The 17,524-nt window shown below is 45.9% G+C and overlaps 2 protein-coding genes and 4 non-coding genes across 6 annotated transcripts; 3 read left to right on the forward strand and 3 right to left on the reverse strand.

Annotated features, from left to right (window-relative positions):
• The first annotated feature begins 3,339 nt into the window (after positions 1-3,339).
• On the forward strand, positions 3,340-8,881 carry LOC123370242 (60S ribosomal protein L27a). Its single transcript, XM_045016608.1, has 5 exons — positions 3,340-3,466; positions 4,182-4,245; positions 4,546-4,621; positions 5,819-5,993; positions 8,705-8,881. Exons 1-5 carry the CDS (start codon positions 3,464-3,466, stop codon positions 8,831-8,833), a joined length of 447 nt encoding a protein of 148 aa, XP_044872543.1. The 5' UTR covers positions 3,340-3,463; the 3' UTR covers positions 8,834-8,881.
• LOC123370571 lies at positions 5,272-5,408 on the forward strand. Its single transcript, XR_006579468.1, has one exon. It is a non-coding gene; the product is annotated as a small nucleolar RNA SNORA3/SNORA45 family (small nucleolar RNA).
• On the forward strand, positions 6,417-6,548 carry LOC123370570. The gene has a single exon (XR_006579467.1). It is a non-coding gene; the product is annotated as a small nucleolar RNA SNORA3/SNORA45 family (small nucleolar RNA).
• A 2,626-nt stretch (positions 8,882-11,507) lies between the features above and the next one.
• Positions 11,508-15,488, reverse strand: LOC123369375 (60S ribosomal protein L27a). Its single transcript, XM_045014893.1, has 5 exons — positions 15,395-15,488; positions 14,971-15,034; positions 14,683-14,758; positions 13,485-13,659; positions 11,508-11,678 (listed from the first exon to the last, which is right to left on the reverse strand). Exons 1-5 carry the CDS (start codon positions 15,395-15,397, stop codon positions 11,550-11,552), a joined length of 447 nt encoding a protein of 148 aa, XP_044870828.1. The 5' UTR covers positions 15,398-15,488; the 3' UTR covers positions 11,508-11,549.
• Positions 12,390-12,521, reverse strand: LOC123370569. The gene has a single exon (XR_006579466.1). It is a non-coding gene; the product is annotated as a small nucleolar RNA SNORA3/SNORA45 family (small nucleolar RNA).
• LOC123370568 lies at positions 14,149-14,280 on the reverse strand. Its single transcript, XR_006579465.1, has one exon. It is a non-coding gene; the product is annotated as a small nucleolar RNA SNORA3/SNORA45 family (small nucleolar RNA).
• Positions 15,489-17,524: the final 2,036 nt, after the last annotated feature.

The following is a 17,524-nucleotide window of genomic DNA, read 5'->3' on the forward strand; positions in this document are numbered from 1 at the left end:
GAATTAGCCCTCTGAACTGCACTCTCTTCAGATTGCTGCATCTTAAAATCTGGCCTAGAGTATTTGCTCCTCTGCCACTGGGAAACAGAGAATTCTCATCAGTTGGCTACCAATGGTGTCCACTCCCACATTTACTGTTTTCCAAGGAACATCAATATTCTTAAAGCTAACTTTGTAAAATCTTTTTCCAATTTTTTTCCCTTAAAATGGCACCACATAATTTACACAAATTATTTAGAGAAACAGTTCATGGTGGTTTTTTAGATGTTCTTCAAAAAATCACATGCTAAACCAGGGGTCGACAACCTTGCAGAAGTGGTGTGCCAAGTCTTGATTTATTCACTCTAATTTAAGGTTTCGCGTGCCAGTAATACATTTTAACATTTTTAGAAGGTTTCTTTCTATAAGTCTATAATATATAACTAAACTATTGTTGTATGTAAAGTAAATAAGGTTTTAAAAATGTTTAAGAAGCTTCATTTAAGACTAAATTAAAATGCAGAGCCCCCGAACTGGTGGCCAGGACCCGGGCAGTGTGAGTGCCACTGAAAATCAGCTTGCATGCCGCCTTTGGCACGCGTGCCATAGGTTGCCAGTCCCTGTGCTAAACATTTCAATAACTATTGCTAAGAATATTGACAATTCTGAAGTTAACATTCATTGCCTTTTAGGGAGGCAGCTAAATCTGACTTTAAACAAACTTAGAGTAACTTTGTAGTTAAGATTGCAGCTATTTCCATCATAAGCACAATAACTCAGTTTAGATCAGTCTCTAATCATAGCTGTTTTTCCTCAAAGGTTTAAGGAATAACTTAACATCCAGATGGAAGTTGTGTGATACAATACATTGGATTTTTTGGTGTGTACGCTACAAGTGGCATCTGTCTGTTTTTAGAGCTGTCATCAAAATCTTTCAGAAAATTCCTTAAATGATACAAAAACATGCAAGTCTTAGAATCATAGATTATTAGGGTTGGAAGGGACCTCAGTCTTCCTTGGATATCCTTATAAATACATACATACATACCACAAGGAAGACATCTACTGTCCACTGGTCTTTAATGTAAGATTCCTCCCTGACCAAGCACTTTTGTTGCTGTTACATATATTCATTTGGAAATGGATATACCAACGTGACTAACACGTGTATAACAAATAGAGCAGAAAGTGGGAATGAGGATGTGCTAATCTATTTCTTACTTTCCCTTGACAATTACGTGCATTTTAGTAGCTGCATGCAATTCCCTGTCATCTTTTATCTTAAATTATCTCTATTTAGTGGAACATCTATTCAAATTGTAGACAAACTATTGTCTTGGTTACTCATTCTCTCTTTTCAGTTACATTTCCTTGCGAACATCTTATTGATACCACCCTCCTGTCTGGGCCAGCCAGAGCGAGTCTTGCCACATATGGTAATTTTCTTAAAGCCCCTGCTCCTGGAGTGAGGTGCTCATGGGAGACTCAGCTTGCATTGGAAAAGCACAGCAACCCATCCTCCTGCTGGCAGAGGGGAGTGTGGAAAGGGGACCTCAATGCCCCTCCAGACCCAGACCCTCTCCCATACTTATGTGCTTCTAAAGCTAGTGATGTTTGAGCTCTGAGGGTTGGCAGGAAGGAACCCAGCTCCAGCCTTACTGGAATCCTGGAAGGTGGGTGGATGCAAGACCACCCACATCTAAAGGCCTCTTCCCCAGCCTTGCAGGAGGGACCACTGGACCTGGGAACCAACTGAATACATGGGACAACTAATGAATAACTGGGTCAGGAGTGAAGGTCACAGGTTCAAAAGGAGGGATCCAGAGGGGGACACTGAGCAGAGAAGCCCAGACAGTGCCCACTGCACCTCAAAGCTGAATAGGGAGCCAACGGATGCCACCCAGAGGAACGCTGCCTGGATGCATAAGACCAAGGAGCGGAAATAGGCCTCACAGTCGCAGAGCACCCATTGTCTAACATCCTCCTCTTGGTGTTCAAGATGGCCACTTTGGCCAGGGCCAGGAGGTTAACGAGGTTATCGCACGACTTGGTGGGGCCACGAACAGGGTGGGCAAATATAAACAGGTGTGGGGAAAAGCGCAGCCAAAATCTCAATAGGAGATTCTGGAGGAGCTGGAATAGGGGCTGCAACCTAGCGTATTTGAGATAAGCATGCACCACGTTCTCCCTCATGCCACAAAAGGGGCAGGCATCAGGGATGGGGATGAACTATGCCAGGTACTGTGCTCACAGCTTCACAGAGGAGCCCCCAATCAATATCTCTGTTGGGCCATGAGACCAGGATGGAATAGAGGTTGGCCCACTGGAGGGTTCCTCACCCTCCACAGGTGGTAGATAATCCCACCATTTGGTATCAGGGTGGGACATGAGGGTGAGAAAGTGAAACATGTGGAGCACAGGCATGTATAGTTGTTTCCTTGGCACAGTTTGGAAGTGAACCAGCTGCACGGCACTCAGCTGGTTTGGACTGTGGAAGGGAGGGGGCCAGGAGTGCTCGCAGGACAGGGGCCCAATGAAAAGGTGGTGAGGGTTGGGCAGGGAGCGCACTCTCGCAGTACCAGCTCAAGGAAAACCCGAGAAGTAGGCAAGAAGGCTGTCCCCCACCTCCCACAGAATGTGCTGGGAAGTGAGGAGGGGGTTCAGGAGGGTGGCAAGCCCCATGTGCCAAGCTGCACATGAAGGTAAAGGTTGTGTAGCAGGGGCTCTGCAAGTAGGTCCACCACCTCAGTGGCCACAATGGACCTAGTCACAGAGAACAGCTTCCAGGTCTGGAGGAGGTCCTGGCAGAAGACAGGCAGCTCAGAGATGTCTTGCAGAAAGAGCTACTGGCTGTATTGGTGCCACAGAAGAAGGCATGTGCTCCACGCTGCACCTGCACCAGAAAAGCAGTCTGCAGGGCCTGGAAGCAGATGACCTCGACCTGGCTGGGGAGGCAGACCAGGCCCTGGCCTCCCTCCTCCAAGGGGCGACTCAGGATCCCTGCAGAGACCCAGCGCTGGCCTGAAGAACTCCCGCGCTACCCTCTGCAGCCGGGCCAGGATCCCTGGGGCTGGGCTCCGGGTGTGGAGCCGGTGCCAGAGCACGGACGGGCCTCTCCAGCAGTGGCCCCTGCGGAAAATGGCTGCCCGGGGTCACGGAATCCATCCCGGGGCCAGCGGGCAGGACACTCGCCCGTCCCCCCCGTGCCATGCTGGGGCGGGGGCTCCCGGGAGCCAGGGCGGCTCATCGCAGTTCCCGCCTGTCCCGGGCTCGCGCCGCGCCCCACAAAGAGCCGGACAAGGACCCGCCCCAGCAGCAGGCCCCGCCTCCCAAAGGCAGAAGCTCGATTTCTCGCGAGCTTTCTCCCAGCGCCTCAGTGAGATCTCGCGAGATCTTCTGTAATCCTCCCACCACTTCCCCCACCCCTCGTGAGGTCTCGCGACATTCCTGTGACTCTTCCTCTTTCCCGGCGGCCGTCGCCAAGATGGTGGGTAGGGGCGCGAGGGGCCCAGCTTCCCCCGCCCGGCACGTTGCACCCGGAGCCTCCGTGTCCTCTGGGCCGAGCTGCCGGTGGGGGAGGGGTTCTCGCGCCCGCTTCAGCCCCGGCCCGGTCCCTGCCGGGCGGCGCACGGCCCAGCCGCGCGGGGGAGCGGGCCGCCACCAGCGAGCTCGGGGCTGCCTGCGGCTTAAAGCCGGGCCGGGCCGGGCCCGACCGGGAAACTCGAGGTGGCGCCTTCCTGACACCGGGATGCGCGGGGTTGGGCCTGCGGGCCCGCGCCTGATACCTCCCGACGTGCCGGGCACGTAGCCACCCCGTGCGCTCGGCCCCGTCCCGCGCCTGCTCGGAGAACGGGGGCGGCGGGAATTGGTCGCGTGCGTGGGGCCCCCTCTGGCTCTGCCTCGCCCCAGCGGCTCCGAGCCCCGGGGCACCCCGCCCCCACGCGCGGAGCGGAGAACCTAGCCGCTGTGTGCAGGTGCCTTTTCTGTTGTGGCAGCTCGCAGAGACCTCAGTCAGGGCTGGGGTCCCATTGTGTTAAGTGCTGGACACAGCACAAACATGATCTTTTCCCCAGAAATGGGCCAGCCATGCAGCCATACACACGAGGCTTGGATTGTCCAGTCCTTATTTGTTTCCCACTCTTGTCACTTGCTCTACATTTTTATTCATACATGTACTGTGTTGGGGTTTTTTTTTTCCCTAGCCTTCTAGACTAAGAAAGACCAGGAAGCTGAGAGGACACGTTAGCCACGGCCATGGCCGTATTGGTAAGTGCAGAGAATGGTTTCTGATATGCTTGTCCTGGAATTTAATGTATGGTATGTCATTTGATTTACAGTGTGCCTGGTAAGTATCACTATTTAGAACACCAATGAGGCAATACCAGAGAGTTTCAATAATCTGGTTAATGGCTATATATATCTACTTCAAATCATATATTCCTCTATATAGTTCATGGTCATAGACTTGCTTTAAATCAACTCAAATGATGTCATAATGTTCGGTAGTGTATTCAGTAGTATGTGTTGTTTTTCTTGCATCACAATACCTTTTACAATTTCTTTTAGGCAAACACAGAAAGCATCCTGGTGGCCGTGGAAATGCTGGGGGTATGCACCACCACAGAATTAACTTTGACAAATAGTAAGATGTACCATCTTTTTCCTTCCACCCACCCACTACTTTTGTGTATATATTTTTTAAAAGTTACAAGGCTGTTCATGCTAGCATATGTAGCACATATGTCACTTAGTAAAAGTATACAGACATTGGATTTTGCTACAATACAAATAACCTTGCAAGAAAATTTAACTGTTTTCTTTCATAGTCCTGGATGTCCTTTATTAAATCTATGAAAAACCTTTTGTCCGTCCATCTGTTCTTTTAAAAGGAAAGTGCTAATAACAGGATCTCAGTTTTTAGTGAAAACAACAAGGAGTCCTTGTGGCACTTTAGAGACTAACAGATTTATTTGGGCATAAGCTTAATTTGTTAATCTCTAAGGTGCCACAAATACTTCTCGTTGTTTTTGCTGATACAGACTAACACGGCTACCATTCTGAAACCTGTCTTTTAGTGATTTAAATATGGTAAAATGGCTTGTTTCAGAGCTTCCATCGTATGTGTTCGTATCTTTTAGAGTTTTTTTCCACAATTAATTTAAGTTTGTAAGACACTAATAGTCTGCTCAGCTTTGATTCCACACTATACATATATGCAATGACAGTAGCTGAATCAAGCTTCTGCATTTCCTGGTTTTGAGGGGGAGGGTAAGAATCTTGTATTTGGACATTACCGAGACTAGTGTCACGTCTAGACATTGCCCATTGTCATAGTTGTGCTTGAGTACTCGGAAAGTAACAACTAATCTCTGTTCACTGACTGTCACTACTTTCAGGTCAGTCAGTCAGTCACTGGGTTAGTAACAGAAGATCTGAATCTACATTTCTTGTACAACAAAATCTCTTCTAAAGTCAGAGTTCTGGGTGCCTACTAAATATAGAATGGGGCCCAAACTATTCACAAGAAAGATGAGTTGTGACTTCTGCTATCAAACATAGAATTTTATTAAATGAAATATTTATTTATAGATCTGGAAAATGCCAACATCCCTCAAGAATATACAACTAGCAACTTATTTACATCTGAACTTTTAAAACTCTTGTGTATTTGTCTGTGTATAACTTTTCTGGACCCTATAGTTTATTTAATATGTGTATGATAAAGGTTAGTAGATAAACACACTTTTAACTGAGGTTATATTGATTTTTAGCACAATCAATTCAAAGGAAACTAAAAGGAATGTGGTCTTATATTGTATCAAATATTTTTTCTCCCCAGTCATCCTGGTTATTTTGGGAAAGTTGGTATGAGACACTACCATTTGAAGAAGAACCAGAACTTCTGTCCTACTGTCAACTTGGATAAATTGTGGACACTTGTTAGTGAGCAGACAAGACTCAACTATGCAAAAAACCAGGCTGGATTAGCACCTGTCATTGATGTTGTACGCTCGGTAAGAGTGCTATTTAATCCTATCTTCAGAATCTATAGTTTCATGGAAAATACATAAATTTTAAGCGATTAGAATGTTTGCTCATCTAGGAAATTAAACTAAAGTATGGATAAATTACAGTTCTGAGATCGTTTTAAATGTCAGGTGAAAGACCTTGTGAGCATCTGACTTTGAGTTGTAGTTCCACTAACGTGTGGTTTTTTTTGCTTCTTTTTCCTTACACAAGCTCTTTTTGTTTTTCATGAATTATTAAAATGTTTTTCTTTGCCTGAAAGTTTAGATTCTCCCGTTGTTCATTTTTAAAACTGATGCATGTAGTGATGAGAAGCTTACAGATCAGCTTTTAAAAGGAAATTGGAAGGTTTTATAAAGAAAAACAACTTTTATTGCTTGTTTTGGCCCACTAAAGTTGGCCTCTTTAGCACCGAGACTAGAGTCACATCCTAACACATTTCATTGTCTTGGTGTGCTATAGTCCTCGAAGATAAATTTTTGATCCTTATTCACTGGCTGTGGTGTTTCATACCTCAGTCAGCCACCGAATCAGAGACATTCATTAGTCAGCCTGTCAGGATTAGGGGGAAGCAAAAGTGTCATGTGGGGGAAGACTTAGGTTTATAGCGTCCTTTGGGACTAGAATTTTCTGGGCTGAAGAAACTCGATCTGTTCATGGAGATGACAATAATTCTAGATAACAATTTGCTCTTCATCTATTACTAATTTATATTACAGTAATACCTAGAATCTCATCAAGGGATTGGGGCCCCATTGTGTGCTAGGCTCTATACAGACATCCAGGAAAAGACAGTCCCAGCCTGATGGAGGTTAGACATGGGTTGAGATTCTCACCCCTTGATCCTGCCCCTTTAGGTAAAAAGTTGGAGCAATGTAATGGAGCTCTATGGCCTTGTCTACACTATACTTTTGGGCAAAAGATAGCGGGGTTAATTGAAACCACTGTAGCTTGTCCACACTAGCTCCTTGTGTTGGCACAGTGCATCCACACTAACAGCTTTTGCACCAACACGAAGAGCAGTGCACTGTTGTAGTTATGGATCTGTTGTTGTTATCTCACTGTAGTTATCAAATTAATATCCGTTAAGATCCATTATCCCACTGTGCAACTGGTTGCAGGGTGCTTTGGGAAGGGTTTGCAATGCGTCATGGGGCAGGTACAGCATCACTTGATGCAGGTTTCTCAATCCCATCTTTCCAGGGGCATCCTAGTAGATTGTCAGCTGCTTTTTCAATGGAAATGTGGGGGTGGGGGGGATGGAGAGAGAGTGGTGTGTGGGAGGGAGCAGCATTCTGAGCTGTCCATGCTGAGGAATGTCAAAGCAGCACAGCAGGCTCCCCCGCTCCCAGAAGCAGTCTGTCTACCTTTGTGTTCCTAGTGCAGGGCAGAACAGGAGCATTCCACACAAATTATATCTCGCTTTGTTCCAGCACCTGGAGTTGTGAAAAGGGAGGGGGGCGCATGCCTGCAGGGCAGCAGAAATGAAACCAAGAAGCAGAGCAGTCATAGCAGGCATTGTGGGATAATGGTGGTTTTATTTTGTCTTCAAAACAGAGTTTTGCCACCAAAAATACACACTACAAAGCTACATCTCCCCTGTTTTATTGGTAAAAGGCAGCTTTTGCCAACAAAACTTTGTTGTGTAGACAAGGCCTAAAAGCCCCAGATCTGGTTGGGGCTGGACTTTTCCTAGACCAGGAACTATAGAAGACAGCTAGCTGTAAGACTGCCTTCCAGGGATCCCTTCACAAGTTGGTTATGAGTGTGGATGTGCACAAAGGTGGCTTTAATTAAGCACCACCACCCCAGGCTGAGCATCTTAAAGTTGCAGCACAGAATCTCATGCTCTGTTCAACTTTTTCCAGCACCTTCAAGAATCTGGTTTATATCATCATGCACAATCAATCCTGTATCCTTCAGTTTCAATGGAAGGCTAGTCATAGCTTTACCTCCTGGATAATCTAAAAAAAAAAGTACGTTTTCTGAATAATATGCAAAAAAAATTTGATTTTTTAATGACTACAGAAGTCTGAAGAATAAGACTTTCTGGAAAACTTAGCATAAATTGAGAAATAAAAGGCAAGAGTGAAACAGTGTGCTGCACTATTTTTGTTCTGAGCAAAAATGTGGAAATGCATATAGCACTCTTCATAGACTGTGGAGTTAATTATGCAAGATGTGTTTGGTGAAATTAAAAGAAAAAACAAGTTGTTGGGATTGTGGGTGTCCTTTTTTTTTCACAATTCAGTTTACTACTTATGTGCTCAAGTTCTGGAAAGAGTCCATATTTGTCACAACATGCAAAACTGCTGATATCAGTCGTGTTTCCAGTGTTTTGTCCATATTTGTCTCCGACTATTAGAGAGACAAGGTGGCAAGCTTGAAAGTTTTTTTTTCACCAACAGAAATTAGTTCAATAAATATTACCTCATCCAGCTTGTTTCTCTATTAGTCATGGTCAAGTATTAATTTGAATGGCTCTTAATGCAAATATGGTGGTTGTACTTATTCTTACTGCTGTTAATGGAGTTAATTTTTCCTTGGCAGATGCATCTTCTCACTTGCATCAAAATCCATTGATTTAGCCAAATTACACCTGTCACTGGTGTGGGTGGGAGAAGAATCTGAGTGCAGTACCTCTGGAGTTTTTAGTGAAAATAAATATGTTTATGCTAACTATCTTATATCTTTCTAGGGTTATTACAAAGTCCTGGGCAAGGGGAAGCTGCCCAAACAGCCTGTAATTGTGAAAGCAAAATTCTTCAGCAGGAAAGCAGAGGAGAAGATCAAAGAAGTTGGTGGAGCCTGTGTGCTTGTGGCATAAGAGTTTTTTGTATTTATTCAAGTTTTGAATAAAGATACTATAAAATGAGTGGCTTTCACTTTGATTTACCAAAATGTTATGGAGAGATGTTTGCTTACCCAAGTGTTTCTAATACTTAATCAAACATAGGCCCTGTCCATACCATAACTTTTAACCAAGTTTGTGACATTATTGGCATGGGTGGTTCTCAACAAGATTGATGTCTGCCTGCATAGCACAGATAAGTTAATAGTTTTGCTTCTGCTGGTATTTTTGCTTTCCTGTAACTGGACATCTCCTGCAGTTTGGCTAGGACTCTTGAACCACAGTTGCATAATTGGTTTGATTGGTGGCCTGTCCTTCAAGCTCTTTGTGGTGATACAGTATTTCCCAGAATTGCCCCATTTTCTGTTAATGCTGCTTTATGTGCCTGCAGAATTCTATTCTCTCCTGCGGTTGTACAGGTCTGTTTCATCTTACGCTGGGGTTACGTTCCGCAGTCAGCGTCTAAAGCGAAAATTGCATATAGTCAAAATAACATTGAGTGTAATGGCAGGTGGAATCGCCCCCACTACAGAAACAGCATTTAAATAATTTTTTCTTGTTTTTGCTGACTGCATAAAGCTGAAATCGCACATGTTAAATGTGCCTAAGATGCGACAGACCTGTACTGTGAGTAATTGCCTTGATTTCTTTTCCCCCCAGAATGCACTTGTTACAGAGAGAAATACACAAACATAGTTGTGATAGAAAAGCTGTCATGTTGACACAAACTGAACTTGTAATCAGCTAAAGTGGCATTGCCTGTAAGTGGTTTACAAAACTATTAGTTATAACAGGGTGGGCAAACTATGGCCCATGGGCTGGATCCTGCCCATGGGATTGCCCCGTGCCGCTCCTGGAAGTGGCCAGCATCCCATCCCTGCAGCCCCTGGGGGAATATGAGGGCAGAGGGCTCTGTGTGCTGCCCTTGCCTGCAGGCACTGCCCCCTGCAGCTCCCATTGTCTGGGAATGGGGAACTGGCCAATGGGAGCTTTGGGGGAGGCTCCTGCAGGCAAGGGCAGTATGCAAAGCCCGCTGCTGTCCCTGCCACGGGCTGCAGAGATGTGCCAGCTGCTTCCAGGAGCGGCATGGGGCCAAGGTAGGCAGGCAGGGAGCCTGTCTCAGCCCCGCTGCATACCATTACCACCCTGGAGCTGCTTCAGGTAAATGGTGCTGGGCTGGAGGCTGCACCCTGAATACACCCCACGCCCCTTCCTGCACCCCAACCCCGTACCCTACAGTCACAGCTCTACAATTTTCCCATCCAGATGTGGCCCTTGGGCCAAAATGTTTGCTCACCCTGAGTTCTAATGTTGACGGCCTCAAACACTAATACTTAATATTCCAGTTAGGGTAAGTCTTATCATAGGGGATGTGTTAAGTGTGAACTTTATTCCTGTAGCACAGCCTTCATCTTTGATTACATTACATTAAATGGGGATAGAGGAAAAAGATTTTTAAATCCATACTCTAGGAAATGAAAGCCATCATCTCAGAGCTCATATTGCCACAGGCATTGTCCTATTGGACAGTTCTGGTGCTGCTGCGTGTGCAGCCTTGAACTGAGAGCTTGAATTTTACATACGTTTTGGTTGCAATGTGCCCCCATCACTGAGGGTGGTTGCACTGGGATACTGACTGCTAGCACCTTGTTCTATAAAAGGCATGCCCTCTTTATCAGTACTACAGCTGGGAATTAGCCATAAATCTCCTTAAATTTCACTGGCACAGCTAAACCCTTATTACTATACCTCACAATATATCTTCCTAACTAATGAAAGGGTATATAAACTTGCTTTTTATAAGTAGTGTTATGGGTAATTCAGTTAATAACCATATCTTTGTTTGTAGAATGAGTGCAGTAATATGTACATCATAGTGTTAAGGCTAAATGAATTCACAAACAGCTTCAACATTCTGAAAGTTAGCATGTGAATATATTGCTTTATCATTGCATTTAGATCACTGCATTCCTAGGACTTCAGATCTGAAAACCACTTGATTTAAAATTAGAATAAGAAATTTGTAAAAGTGACTCAAATGGGTAAGCAGTACTCTGCACCCAAGCAAAAGTTTTCTGTAGATATAGAATATGCTGTGTGTGTTCACAACAGGGTATCAAAAGACGCTAAAGCATAGTTCTATGCAGTAAGTAATTAAACTGCTGCTTGGATGTGAACCTGCCTCTCCTTTCGTTTACCAGGAGTGGTCTCCAGGAATGACTTCACACTATCACACACTTCAGTTCAACCTACAGGACAGCAAAGGTAAGTAATTTAATATTTCAACAAAAGTTGAGGGAGGCTTCAACACTGTGTTCCAAAATGCAAGAGGGTCTCAGTATTCAAAAGAGGTTACACTTGAAGAAAGGCTTAGAAATAAATCCACTATGGCATAATCTTAACTGTGGCAGTTTTTAACATTGCACTTTGACTTGAAGTTTATTTTAGCAGTTAAATAGGAAGAGATTGCACTAAGATGCTGACCGACACTCATAAGAAACAGCCCATACATAAATTAATAGTTGCTTGTTGTGGTGGAGTACTCGGTAATAGGACCGTGGTCTCAGTAATAGTCACATAAGCCAACATCTAACCTTCCCCCCAAAAATCATGATTTGGTTTTGAAAGTAACTTTAAAAAAATAACTTCAGACATTTGATAGTCTTTATTCAAACTTGATTAAAAAAATCCTTTATGCCACAAGCACACATGCTCCACCAACTTCTTTGATCTTCTCTTCTGCTTTCCTGCTGAAGAATTTTGCTTTCACAATTACAGGCTGTTTGGGCAGCTTCCCTTTGCCCAGGACTTTGTAATAACCCTAGAAAGATACAAGAGAAATTGGCATAAATAATATTCAGGAAGAACTATAACCCTCTGCATCCACAATCTTTAATAGTAATTGGAGAGAAATACAAAGTATCAAATTTGCATTTTCTTCATTAAAATTTGGTCATGACTGATGATTGCAATTCAGTAGTTTTGCATGGTGTGAATTTATCAAATACTCTCAAAACCTAAATTACATCAGCTTAAAGCTGTACAGTTTTGCCAAGAATTTTAATTGTTCTCTTTGAATTTTACAAACATCTGTAGATAACAGAACTCTACAGTCTATGAAGAAAGTTATTTACATATCAAATTCTTCATTTTAATGGATTTTTTTTTTGTTAACTAACAACCAGCTAAAGATAGAATTTTGGCATGGTTTTTAACAATCTTAACGAGTTTAGCATTTCATGATACACAATAAAGACCATCTTATCTCTTAGAGCTTATAATTATTCAGCTTCCCCCCCAATAGACATCAGTAGGGCTAGCTGCCTCCTTTTGATGTTGGAAAACGAGTCTAGGAAACAACAAAGCAATTGCTTGACTAGTTAACATCTTCCAAGAGCTAGCTGGTTCTATTAAAGATGACACCTCTTCTAGATCTAATAGGAGTCCTTAGGTTGGTCATAAGAGTTCCCCATTGGGCTTTGTTTTGACCTACTCTAACCAGGCTAGCTGAAATTATCAGTTTTAATTAAAGCAATGTTACTGATCAGGTGACTGACTGAGGCATGACACACCACAGGCAGTGAATATAGATCAGTAGTCTTTCTCCGAGAACTATAGCACACCAAGACAATGAGAAGTGCCAGGATGTGACTCTAGCCTCGATGTGGAGAGGCTAATCCACATTACACTGGAAAATTACATGCACTAAAAGCTCTACGGCCATGTCTACACTACCACTCATGCCGACAAAACTTATGTTGCTGAAAGGTGTGAAAAAAAATATGCCACAGTATTACACGGGTATCCTCCAGTGGTCTCCTAAAGCTGATACCTATAACTGATCTGAGCAGTTGCATGTAAGGCTTCATCTCTGTCACAGATTCTGTGACTTTCCATGACTGCCGTTAACAGCTGGTGCTGGCTTAAGGGATGCCCGGCTTGGGCCCTGGGCCAGCAGCAGCAGTTTGGGTATGGGAGGGGGCTCAGGTGCAGATCAGTGCTTACCTAGGCAGGGGGTCCTTGGCTCCCACTGGCATGTCCCTGCAGCTCCCATTGACTGCAGAGTCGGTGCTTGTGGCATGAGCAGTTCAGAGCTCCCATGGCTGCCCCTCCTCCTAGGAGCCCTGGGGAAATGCTTGTCGGAGCCAGGTAGGGAGCCTGCCAGCCCTACCCCCAGGAGGGGTCCCAGGGCATGCACTGCCTCCCCCTGAGTCTTAGTGAGGGGTATGTAGTAAAAGTCATGGACAGATCATGGGCTGTGATTTTTTTTATTTACTGCCCGTGACCTGTCCATGACTTTTACTAAAATACCCATGACTAAAACCTAGTCTTAGTTATAGGTACACAATGGGAGAGAGAAACTCCAGTAAGGCTTAGTTTAATGTGGCGAGTACTGATTACATACATCACAGAAACTAGTTTTCTTAACTGTGAACATTAAATACGAGGGGAAAATTTTAAATTTGTTTTAAAAAATGTTAGACAAGCCAAATAAAGATGAAAAATGCAGTGGCACATATTTAAGCAGAATTAGTTTCATACAGTAGATCAGTGAACAAGACCCTAGGCAAAAAAAATAAATTGTAACCCTTTCATTGTGAACATATGCTAATTCAAGCACACTTACCGAGCGTACAACATCAATGACAGGTGCTAATCCAGCCTGATTTTTTGCATAGTTGAGTCTTGTCTGTTCACTAACAAGTGTCCACAGTTTATCCAGATTAACAGTAGGGCAGAAATTCTGGTTCTTCTTCAAGTGGTAGTGTCTCATACCAACTTTCCCAAAATAACCAGGATGACTAGAAAGAAAAATCAATAAGACATTCTATTTGGTTTAAATTAGAACTATTAGGGGTTCAAGAACATTAAATGCATAAACAAAGTGTCTTTTTTCAAGCAGCTGAAGGTTTTAGTATTTGGATTTTTTAAATCTGGACTCATGCGTAAGAGACTACATGTGAATGAAATGTTTGTGTACATTTCATAACAAGTATCTTCAATACACACATTAATATCACCTAAATTGTCCTTGGTTCATCTTGCTAATTTATCAAATAAGCAAAACCGGTGACAGAAAAGGAAAATAAGTAGAGAAATACTGTATTTGAAGTGTTAGTTGCTGATGAAATCAACTGTTCTTATACTTCAGTAATGACCACATTTTCTGAATCTACAAATACAATTTTGTATTTTTGTAAGCAGAATTCACAACTTGTGCATCCTTTCCTATTAGTTTTGGTTCAGCCTGCAATCTCTGTCCACCCAAAACTTTGGAATGGAGGTCTAGGTCTTGTTACTAACCTGGTGACTGACTGAACTACTAATAGGGACAGTCAGTGAATAAAGGTTAGTAGTTATTCTTCGAGTACTCTAGCACACCAGGACAACAAGCAGTGTCTAGATGTGACTCTAGTCTCGGCCACCTTGAAATACATATCTCTTGCCCCATGAATGTTAATAAGATCGGGATAATGTTACATTTTCTATCTGTATGGTTACCATATATTAACATTGCATTGGCCCAGATCTGAACAGACTACTGGTGTCCTGACCTTTAGTTAACTAAATTCTAAAAAAAACCCCAAGACGTTAACAGTTCTGAAATAATTACCCCACTCTGAACTCACCAACATTGTTAATCACACTAATCTGTGGAAAGAAGTGCATATACAAAAGAGGACTACAAAGTGCTGCCTTGTTACAAAGCCTGTCCGTTTACATGAATGGTTCAAAATGCCCACGATGGAAGCTAGTTCGCCACGTGACATCTCAACACGGTTAGAAAACGAGGAAGGACGAGGCATGGTTTTTAGGTGCCTTACTATTTGTCAAAGTTAATCCTGTGGTGGTGCATGCCCCCAGCATTGCCACGGCCACCGGGATGCTTCCTGTGCTTGCCTGGAAGGAGAGACAAGAAGAAATCGTGATGCCAGAAATGCTGTACGTCGCTGAAGCCCCCGAGAGGCCGGCTACTGCCCAGCAGACACCGTGCGAGCGGGGCTGCGGCCTGTCACTGCACGGGGGGCGGGGACACGTCCCCCAGGCCGGACCCGGGACCAGAGGGGGAGCAGGGGCTGCAGACCCGATGCCTGGCTCCGCTCCGCACTCACCGATGCGACCGTGGCCGTGGCTGACGTGTCCCCTCAGCTTCCTGGTCTTCCTCAGTCGGGAGGGCTGCAGAGAGCAGAGCGCGTTACCGAGCGGCCGGGCCGGAAAGCGGGGTCCGCGTCCCGCCTCCTGCCCGCGTCCCCTCGGGGCTGGGACGAGGGATGAAGCTCCCCGGCCTCAGGGCGCCGCGGAGGAGCCGGGGAAGGCTCCGGGCTGCCCCCTGCGCGCTCCCCCTCCCTCCGGCCCGGCCCGGCCCGGCCCGCTCCCCCGGGAAGGTGGTCGTGAGGCGGCGCGAGCACCGGAGGGCCCGGCCACGAGCGCGCGGAGCCCCCTCTCCAGAGCGCGAGGATCCGCGCGCGCCAGGCTCCCCCCTCCCGGCTGCTCCCCTCAGTCCTGCCCGGCCACGTGGCCCCGCCAGCAGCTCACCATGCTGGCGGCGTCGGGTGAAAGAAAGAAGGGGCCGATGTCTCGCGAGAAGAAGGAAGGGGCGGGAGGAGGAAGGAGAAATGAAGGGACGGGAGCGGAGTCTCTCGCGAGATCTCAAGCGGCCCATTTCCGGTAGCGGGGGTTGGGAGGAGGTGCGCGGGGCTGGGTTAGCGAGCGAGTGTTCAGCGCCGCTGGGTCCCGTCGCGCGTCCGTGTCGGCTGGGCAGGCTCGGGCCATGCGGGGCCGGGCTGCTCCCCGTCCCGGCTCGGGGCAGAGTCCCCTGCCGCCCCCGCCCGGGGTTCCTGAGCTGCTCACCCTGGGCCCGCGCCCCATGACGTTACCGCCAGCCCGCTGGTGCGCGGTGGTCTCCCGGAGGCCCCAGCTCCCGGAGTCGCGGGGCTAGGGACCGCCTGGCTTGTACTTTGTGTGTCAAGTAGCGTGGTGGCCCTCCTTGCGCGAAGAGCTTGAAAACATGAACCCTGAAGGCTGGAAGGCAGCGAAGAGCACCCCGCCTTTCTTATTTTATATTAAAAAAAACCCCATGTTTTTTAAGGCAAAGGATTTTGTGGGCGTGTGGTTGGAAATAGTGTTCCTGTTGCACCGCAAGAGCTTGAGTGGCGGATGCTGTGGGTTTGTGCTTAGAGCACAGGATATGGATTCAGGTGTTCTAGAGTCTGTTCCTGGCCCTGAGACAGATTTGCTGTGTTACCTTATGCAAGCCACTTAACCCCTATGTTCCTTAGCTTTCCCGCAGATACAATGGAGATGCTGTTTACTTTGCTTGGGTGGTGTGAATCTTACTTATGTAGTGTTTTAAAAGGCTTTTAAAGTATTCAAATGGAGATTGCTATACATGTTCAAAGTAGTCAGTTCTTTCTTTATAAAATAAATTCACTCCCAAAACGAGACCCTTTGGGTATTGTCTACATGGTATCAGGGAGCGAGCCTTCCAGCCCCCTAGAGAGACTTTTGAAAGTAGGGTTCAAGCTAGTGCACTAAAAATTAGCAGTGTGGATATTGCATTTCAAGTGGCAGTTCAGACTCTTAAGCCTGCCAAACCCTCTGGGTCTAAGCTCAGGTTGCTGCCCTGTGTTTTTATTGGAGCCCCATCATCCACACTGCTATATTTAGCTCAAGCTCTGTTAGGGCAATTCTGTCTACCTGGGCTGTGAAACTTCCTCCCAGCTGCAGTGTAGACATATCCTCTCTGGCCAGGTGTTAGCACAGAGTAAATTTTCATGGTTGAGTTATAAGCTCATGCAAGTGGCGTGTAACAGTAGAAATATTTACAGTTCTTTGGCTGTTCCAAAACCTTCAGACGCTGCTATAAACCTAGTTTAAAATGGCTTGGGCTTACTGGTAAAAGAGTATTGTTTTTGCCAAATAATTTTGGTTTAAAACAAGTGTTTTAACTATTTATACTTTAGTGAAAACATTGCCTGTTAATTACAACTAATATTTTTGTTTATAAATGGATTTTTTCTTACAGTTGACTCCAAAGTTTTTCATTAAATACACCCCTAACCTGATAGAACGTGACCCGATATAACATGAATTCGGCTATAACGCAGTAAAGCAGCGGGAGTTCCCCAGAGTGGCCAGAGCCCTGGGCCCTTTAAATCGCTGCCCGAGCCCCGCTACCAGAGCTCTGACAGTGATTTAAAGGGCCTGGGGCTCTGGCCGCTGTGGGGAGCCCCAGGCCCTTTAAATCCCCACCCAAGCCCCTCTGCCAGAGCTCTGGTGGTGATTTAAAGGGCCTGGGGCACCCCACAGCAGCTGGAGCACTGGGTCCTTTAAATATCCGTCCAAGTCCTGCTGCCGGAGCTCCGACGGTGATTTAAAGGGTCTGGGGCTTCCCGCTGCGGCTGGAGCACTGGGCCCTTTAAATTCCTGCCGGGGATCTGGCAGCCAGACTCGGGTGGTAATTTAAAGGGCCAGAGGCTCCAGCCGCTATGGGGAGCCCTGGCCCTTTAAATCCCTGCCCAAGCCCCACTGCCGGAGCTCTGGCGGTGATTTAAAGGGCCAGGGGCTCCCCACAGCAGCTGGAGCACTGGGCCTTTTAAATCCCTGCCCAAGCCCCACTGCCGGAGCTCTGGCGGTGATTTAAAGGGCCCGGGGCTCCCCGCAGTG

Source organism: Mauremys mutica, chromosome 4, assembly GCF_020497125.1.
Source record: "Mauremys mutica isolate MM-2020 ecotype Southern chromosome 4, ASM2049712v1, whole genome shotgun sequence".
Lineage (NCBI taxonomy): Eukaryota > Metazoa > Chordata > Testudines > Geoemydidae > Mauremys > Mauremys mutica.